The sequence below is a fragment of the Galeopterus variegatus genome, unplaced genomic scaffold, assembly GCF_000696425.1.
Source record: "Galeopterus variegatus unplaced genomic scaffold, G_variegatus-3.0.2 Scaffold3319, whole genome shotgun sequence".
Taxonomy (NCBI): domain Eukaryota; kingdom Metazoa; phylum Chordata; class Mammalia; order Dermoptera; family Cynocephalidae; genus Galeopterus; species Galeopterus variegatus.
Window position 1 is genome coordinate 1,992 of NW_007729430.1, and position 8,697 is coordinate 10,688.

At 47.6% G+C, this 8,697-nt stretch overlaps 1 protein-coding gene across 1 annotated transcript in view; it reads right to left on the bottom strand.

The window, feature by feature from the left end:
• The window catches only part of LOC103600366 (MKI67 FHA domain-interacting nucleolar phosphoprotein-like), a gene marked incomplete at its 3' end in the record, with an annotated part of 5,137 nt that extends 1,706 nt beyond the window's left edge, over positions 1 to 3,431 (bottom strand). The window contains exons 1-2 of the mRNA XM_008584630.1: positions 3,245 to 3,431; positions 2,112 to 2,249 (exon numbers count right to left, since the gene is read on the bottom strand). Of these exons, the coding sequence (XP_008582852.1) occupies positions 2,112 to 2,249; positions 3,245 to 3,358 (252 nt within the window). The remainder of the gene's footprint in view (positions 1 to 2,111; positions 2,250 to 3,244) is intronic.
• Positions 3,432 to 8,697: the final 5,266 nt, after the last annotated feature.

The window sequence follows — 8,697 nt, forward strand, 5'->3', positions numbered from 1 at the left end:
TTAATATTGTAATAGATCAATCCAGGTGAGGGTTGTAACAATGTTCACTACACTATTCTTTGTACTTCTCTGTAGACTTGAATTCAAAATACAAAGCCAGGGGGATAATGACTATATTGCAATACGGAAAAATATTTACAAAATAAGTTGCCACAAGAGGCAGAAAATTTTTGTGTAGGACAAACAATAAGAAAGAGCAAAAGATATGAATAGGCAACTTACAGAAGAGGGACTTCCAATGGCTAATAAGCATGACACTCAATCTCACCAAGAATGAAGCAGTTTTTTTCAAACTTAGAGTTTGACCTTTTAAGTGGGTAATAAAATCAATTTAGTAGGTAGGTTAGAAAGGTATTTTTTTAAAAACTGAATATCCCCATACTGGCTAGCTTCAAGAAAAAAAGTAAAAATAAAAATAATTGGAATAAAATGGAATAGAAAATCAGTGTATCGCACAAAACAAGGCTTAAATATTGTCTGATGTGACTTTTACTTCATTTATGTTTACATACATGGGTACGTGTGCTGGTTTATGCTGTAAAACTTACTTCTTACCCCTTACTTATTGTGGGCCACAGTCTGAAAAATACTATTCTAGAAAAATATGCCTACACCTGCACAAAGAATGTTTCCAGTAACTTCACCTAGAGACTGAAAAATTGTAAAAGACCTAATGTTCAATAGGAGGGTGGATAAACTGTACTTATCCAAGTAAAGGAACATAGCAATGACAATGAATGCACTAGTTACATGGATAAAGCTGAAAACAGATTAATGAATGAAAAATTAAGTTGCAAAATTATGAAAATAATACATAATATAGTTTCAAAACAAACAATACTATATAACATATATTGATATATAAACTTAGTAAAGATTTGAAAACATATATAGCAATAAAAAACATTGGATTCGTTAATAGTAATTCCCTGGGCATAGGTAGAAGGTGAACAGGATTGAGATAAGGTATAAAAAGGACCTCAAGTCTACCTATATGAGGGTACTTACTTTCTGAATACCCCTCACAGTCTACTTCTTAAGAAGGATCTGAAGCAAATATGATTATCAAGTTACCATTTGATAAAGCTGAATGGTAGACACCTGGGTATTCACTAAATTATTCTCTAGTAGACTTCAAGATGTTTGGGATATCTAATACACAGAAACAGCAACAAGTAGAAAAATAGGGCAAAAAGGGAGTGGAGGTAAATACAGAGAAAATATATTATTTTGGTCAAGAAGGAAGAAATATCGGCATTTAAAATTTTAAGGGCACTGGCCGGTTAGTTTAGTTGGTTAGAGCACCATTAGAGTTGGTTGTAATACAATAATCAAGTGTTTGGATTCTTGTACTGGCCAGCGGCCAAAAAATAAAATAAAAATTTAAATTCCCTTTAATGTTGCTGAGATGTTGTTTTGACAACATAAAATTTAAAACCTGTAGTTTTATGACCACTAGCAGATGATGGATGCATACCCTATCCCCTCATATACTAAATCAAATATAAAATTTAACTTTGATCTACCATAACCCAAGTGGGAAAATGTGGAAAACCGCACCAAGAAAAAGCGACAAAGTTTTATGTATGAGGGGGGTAATAAAGTGGGCCACTCCTCATTACTGAAAACAAACCACATAAACCTTATTTTACAAATCACAAAACTGAAGCATGGAGAGGTTATAGAAACTGTCCAAGATCATACAACTAGTAAGTTGAAGAGCCAGGCCTCAAACCTATGTAGTCTGGCTCCAAAGCCTTTATCCTTAACTATTTGCTGTACAAACCTTTGCTATTATAAAGATGCTGGTACTAGAGTTTAATACAAGAAGATGAGTGAACCTGATCATCAAACTGAAGTTCATTTACCCCTGGGCTTAGTAGCCACAGGATAAATATACTTCATTTACCCCGACTGTCGATTTAATTTGAGGATTTGGGGACAATGTCAAACAGATTTTGCTCTTGGGAATATTTCAGATTCTAAACTTCACCCCACTCCCCTTTCTGAAGTTTGATAAGCAATTATATGTAAACACACTCTGTAAACTGTCAAGGATGATAGATACATTTGAAAAACAAAACAATCAAATTCAACTACAGAAAACTTACCCTCTTACTTCTGGACAGTCTGAGTCTTGTAACAGTGCCAAACTGGGAGAAATATGCTCGGATCTGGGTTTCATAAAGTGCGTAGGGTAGGTGGCCCACATAGATTACTCCAGGTTTAAGTTTTTCTTGCTCTTGTCGCTGAGGACATAAAGATGAGGTAAACAAATATTTTTAAATAAGAAAATCACATTGCATTAAGACTTGTAAAATCTCTAGCCCTCCGTCCAAGAACCTATCCAGTATTTACACTTATCACAGTAATACTTAAAGGAGCTGTTCGACGACTGTTTCCCCACAAGGACAATCATCAAGCAGTCGATTATCTTCTCAGCCTTGCATTCCATCACCCAGCACAATGTAAGTGCTCAGTAATTTCACGGTGACATCAACAGATAAGCAACTAAATCTTTGAACGTGTTATTTTATATCTTCTGTCCAGAGAACTCCACATAAATGTACCATTCAGTTTTGTATGCAGATCACTGTTTACTCACACTTAATTGAAGAATTTTTAATTAGCTTGTTAACCTTCGCAATGCAGATTAACCTTTCAGCGTCTCAGTCATCATACCCTTACTTTCTGTAACAAGAACTTTCAAGTTTTCCACAGTTTATTTTATGTTAAAAACCAAAGAAAACATAAACTTGATGTCAGGGGCCCTAGTCAGCAAACGGAACTTAGCAAATATCTCTTAAGAACTCCAAAATCACCAACCAGGCATACAAACGTCCCGAATGGTGAGGTAAGTCTGGGGCCCCCATTTCTGGAGGCAAAGCGGAAGCGTGACAGCTCTAACTTGGGGATAATGTACGGTATGGCAGTGCCATTACCTCCAGCTGGTTCTTTTTTTCTCCTCTTGCGTCTCAATAGCTCTCCGTTATCTTCCGTAATGACGACCCTAAGGCCTAAGCGGCCAAACCCCACCATTACTTCCCGACCAGCGTAAACTCTGGCCTCCAGGCTCATGAGATCGGCCCCTAATTCTGTCTGGCGCCCATGCTGGGACTCCCTGTGGGTAGTAGAGGCGTGGGGAGGCCAAGGCGCACCCGTGCCAGGAACCGCGCGATCCCGGAGACTCCCCCAGACCGGGTCTGCCGCCACCTTCGCAGTCCGGGCCGCGGCGGCCGCTCACCTTTGCAGTCCGGTTTATGCGCCGGCGAACGTGCGCCACCTCCTCCTGAAACCTGGTGTCTTCCTGAGGGTTCAGCGACAGGAGCGGCCCGGCTGGGACATCAAAAGACGCCATGCCAAAAGCGCACTAGCGGCCAACACCACGCGGCGTTCCCGGAAATGCCGGGCCCTCAGCTCCTCCCAAGAGGAAGTAGAGGCGGGAGAGGGGCGTGGCGAGGCGCGGAGCGGGACGAACTCGGACGCCCCCTGCTGGCGGGAGGTACTAGGCCTTGATTTGGAACGTCCGCTCGTGCCTACTTTCAAAGGGGGTTTAAAAATAAACTACAAAACAATACCGGTTCCCTTGAGATCTTGCCAACCATTCTTTCATTCGTTTATTTTTTTCCCCCTTCTTTTACTCTCTTGTGTTTTCAGCCACTCTTGTGTGTCCCTGTGCTGCTGCCCTTGGGGAAGTTACAGCCTGGAGAGAAAGGAGAATAGAGGACGCTCGAGGGTGGGATCTGTGCTATGAAAAGACTTAGGAGCCTCATGGGGGAGAGGCATGCTGCGTAGCCAAGGAGGGCCTCCTGGAGGCGGTGGCATTTCAGCTGAAGCCTGAAGGCTTAAAGAAGTTGCATGTGAGGACCTGGCCGCCCTCCGTCCATGCAGACCTCCGTCCATGCAGAGGGGACAACGCTGCGTAGTGTCCTTAGAGCTGGGAAGAAGGAAGCTGCCAGTGTGGCTGGAGCCCAGCGAGTGAGGGAAGAGTGGCGAGGAGGCAGGCTGGAGCTTGAGGGCTCTGTGTGTCAAGGTATAAAGTCCATGCAGAGGGGACAACGCTGCGTAGTGTCCTTAGAGCTGGGAAGAAGGAAGCTGCCAGTGTGGCTGGAGCCCAGCGAATGAGGGAAGAGTGGCGAGGAGGCAGGCTGGAGCTTGAGGGCTCTGTGTGTCAAGGTATAAAGCTTGGGTTTTGTTGTAAATTGCAAGAGGAAGTGTGGGTTTTTAAGCGAGGCTTTGGCTATTTATACTTTTCAAACACTACTAGTAATTGAGTAGAGAGGAAGGGTGGAGCGTGGATGGCAGAGGAAGCATGGAGCCAGGGGATAGCTCGGAGGTGTTCTGGAACCAGTGAGGGCTGCCGTTGGCAGGGCCCCGGGTACTGTGCAGGAAGAGTGGTCCATCCGCGTAGGGAAAATACAGGAAAATGGTCAGGGTTCCCTCGGATGTTTGGATGTTCGGAATCTTGCCAAGCATTTGATGTAAATATGTAACTGTGCACATGCTCCCAGGTGTTCCTTGGGTATTGTCTGAGGATGTGCGTGGGCACCTAGGTATTTCTGGGTTGTCTGACTCTCACCCAGGTGTCCTGGGTTATCGGACTTAAGTATAAAGGACTAATGGCTCAGGGCCGGCCCGTGCCTCACTTGGGAGAGTGTGGTGCTGATAGCACCAAGGCCACAGGTTCGGATCCCTGTGAAGGGATGGCCGGTTAGCTCACTTAGGAGAAAGTAGTGCTGCCAACACCAACTCAGGGGTTAAGATCCCCTTATCAGTCATCTTTTAAAAAATAAAATAAAAAAATAAGGATGAATGGCTCTGACCCACAGTGCTCCCCACCCCTGGGATGCCCTGGGGTGGGGAGTCCATAGGGAGGCTGCAACCGCTGCTGGAGGCTGTTGCTGCCAGAGCCCCCAGGCTGCCCCAAGAGGCCACCACCACCAGATCTGCAAGCTGCTGCTGCTGCTGCTAAGGAAGCTGAGGACTGAGCTTGTGTCATCTGCCAACAGCTCCTGGGATCTTTCTCATTTACCTAGCTCATGGACCTGCATGTGAGGGGTCTGGTGACCCAGCCTGGCATGTGAGGCGTCCGTGACCCAGTCTGTACAATGGGCTTGAAGGGTCTGTGAGCCCTAACCCTAGCAATCCAGTAGGTCTGTAGGGTGATGGGTCATGGGAAGGATTGTCCAGGGAGGGCCAGCCTGCTTCCTCTGTGAGGCAGTGGCCTCTCGAGTTCCCTGCCTTTGCTGCCCTCACCCAGTGCACCCTCCAGTTGTCGAGCTACAGCAATAGCTATGCTAATTGTCTCGTTGGGGTTATTGTTGGACTCCTTCTGACGCAGTCAATTGTAAAGCTACACGACTATGCCACTTATCAGGTTAGGGCCATTGCTACGCCAATTGTATGGTTAGGCAATTCATAACTAAAGCCAAAATGTTTCATTACTTCCATCTGTATTGTCNTCTCTTGTGTTTTCAGCCACTCTTGTGTGTCCCTGTGCTGCTGCCCTTGGGGAAGTTACAGCCTGGAGAGAAAGGAGAATAGAGGACGCTCGAGGGAGGGATCTGTGCTATGAAAAGACTTAGGAGCCTCATGGGGGAGAGGCATGCTGCGTAGCCAAGGAGGGCCTCCTGGAGGCGGTGGCATTTCAGCTGAAGCCTGAAGGCTTAAAGAAGTTGCATGTGAGGACCTGGCCGCCCTCCGTCCATGCAGAGGGGACAACGCTGCGTAGTGTCCTTAGAGCTGGGAAGAAGGAAGCTGCCAGTGTGGCTGGAGCCCAGCGAGTGAGGGAAGAGTGGCGAGGAGGCAGGCTGGAGCTTGAGGGCTCTGTGTGTCAAGGTATAAAGCTTGGGTTTTGTTGTAAATTGCAAGAGGAAGTGTGGGTTTTTAAGCGAGGCTTTGGCTATTTATACTTTTCAAACACTACTAGTAATTGAGTAGAGAGGAAGGGTGGAGCGTGGATGGCAGAGGAAGCATGGAGCCAGGGGATAGCTCGGAGGTGTTCTGGAACCAGTGAGGGCTGCCGTTGGCAGGGCCCCGGGTACTGTGCAGGAAGAGTGGTCCATCCGCGTAGGGAAAATACAGGAAAATGGTCAGGGTTCCCTCGGATGTTTGGATGTTCGGAATCTTGCCAAGCATTTGATGTAAATATGTAACTGTGCACATGCTCCCAGGTGTTCCTTGGGTATTGTCTGAGGATGTGCGTGGGCACCTAGGTATTTCTGGGTTGTCTGACTCTCACCCAGGTGTCCTGGGTTATCGGACTTAAGTATAAAGGACTAATGGCTCAGGGCCGGCCCGTGCCTCACTTGGGAGAGTGTGGTGCTGATAGCACCAAGGCCACAGGTTCGGATCCCTGTGAAGGGATGGCCGGTTAGCTCACTTAGGAGAAAGTAGTGCTGCCAACACCAACTCAGGGGTTAAGATCCCCTTATCAGTCATCTTTTAAAAAATAAAATAAAAAAATAAGGATGAATGGCTCTGACCCACAGTGCTCCCCACCCCTGGGATGCCCTGGGGTGGGGAGTCCATAGGGAGGCTGCAACCGCTGCTGGAGGCTGTTGCTGCCAGAGCCCCCAGGCTGCCCCAAGAGGCCACCACCACCAGATCTGCAAGCTGCTGCTGCTGCTGCTAAGGAAGCTGAGGACTGAGCTTGTGTCATCTGCCAACAGCTCCTGGGATCTTTCTCATTTACCTAGCTCATGGACCTGCATGTGAGGGGTCTGGTGACCCAGCCTGGCATGTGAGGCGTCCGTGACCCAGTCTGTACAATGGGCTTGAAGGGTCTGTGAGCCCTAACCCTAGCAATCCAGTAGGTCTGTAGGGTGATGGGTCATGGGAAGGATTGTCCAGGGAGGGCCAGCCTGCTTCCTCTGTGAGGCAGTGGCCTCTCGAGTTCCCTGCCTTTGCTGCCCTCACCCAGTGCACCCTCCAGTTGTCGAGCTACAGCAATAGCTATGCTAATTGTCTCGTTGGGGTTATTGTTGGACTCCTTCTGACGCAGTCAATTGTAAAGCTACACGACTATGCCACTTATCAGGTTAGGGCCATTGCTACGCCAATTGTATGGTTAGGCAATTCATAACTAAAGCCAAAATGTTTCATTACTTCCATCTGTATTGTCTGGGCTAGGGGTTAGGGCCCACAGACCCTTCAAACACATTGTACAGGCTGGGTCACCAGACCCTTCACATGCCAGGCCCATGCTAGGTAATTGGGAAAGATCCCGGCATCCACTGGCAAACTACATGAGCTCAGTCCTTAGCAGTAGCAGCAGCCATGGCCTACTTGGGGCATCCCAGGGGCACTGGCAGCAACAGCCTCCAGCAGCAGTAGCAGCCTCCCTGTGGACCCCCCAGGGCATCCTGGGGCTGGGGGGGCCCTGTGAGTCAGAGCCACTTGTCCTTTATACTTAAGTCCATAACCCAGGACACCTGGGTGCACATGCACAATTACATTAGACAATAACCAAGGAACACCTGGGTGCATGTGCATATTTACATCAAATGCTCAGCAAGATTCTGAACATCTGTGGGGCCCTGACCATTTTCCTATATTTTCCCTATAACCTTCCAGCTTAGTACTGTCACCTCCTTCATGGCCAGACTGGATTTTCAGGAGGGTGCAAGCAGAGAGCAATTTCATTCTTTCTCAGGGCTGCTCCTTTTCATGGGCTTGTTCCTGCCCTTCCCTGGAGGAAATCCTGGGGAAAGTGAATGGAAGCATATTCAAATTCTAATATCAAATGTCTCCTTTCCCCCAGTTCAGACCTATCTCAGGCAGAGAAATACCCCAAAGGTGGCACAGTTGATGTCAATCCCTCTTCTTGGCTCCACCTTCTTCCCTGAGCCCATTTCTGGTTTTGTCCCCTCCAGGATTGGGGAAGGGGAGAGAGGGAGGAAGGGGCAGGAAAATGCTCCTTGACTGGCAGGTGTCATGTGGTCCAGGAGCTTCAGAAGTGGCACATCTGGGGTTGCTGGCCCTGTCTCTCCAAGTGCACTTTTGAGGTGGTCCCTGGCCTGGCTGCTCATGAGTCTGCCTGCCAGAACTTCCATCCACCTGCCAACGTCAGCTCTGCATCCAGGGGCTTCTCTTGGAAGGGTCTTTCTAAGCTGACCCGTCCTTCTGGTCCTTTAGTTAGGGTGACATCTTTTGTTTGTCACTCTTGTGGGATGACACTCTTTGTGTTGCTACTAAGCAACTTAGATTTTGATATATGAATCAGGTACTAATCTCAGTATCCCCTTAAGTCCCCTCCCTTGGGTGTGTGTGTGTGTGTGTGTGTGTGTGTGTGTGTACACTCCTCTCCTTCCCCAGTGACATGTGTCACAGCTACTATGGGGAGGGGAGGAGCTGGGAAGGGATAACAGCAAACTGACAATTCTCTCTTGAGGAATCCTCAAGCAGGTTTTCCCAACCACAACCAGAAATTCCTGTCCTCCCCTTACATCCCCCCAGGTGGGTAGTGACCCAGGACCTCTTAACTTGAACGGGAAGGTGGATTGCGTGGGGGCCTTGTTACAAGGCAGATATTGATTCCATAGGTTTGGGGTGGGGTCTCAGGTTCTGTGTTTCTAGCAAGCTCCCAGGTGAGGCTGATGCTCCATGGCCACACTTTGAATAGCAGGAATAGAGATTTGGGGCACTGGTCACTGTACCGGGTTCTAACCCATGGTACAAGGGTACATGTGAATTTAC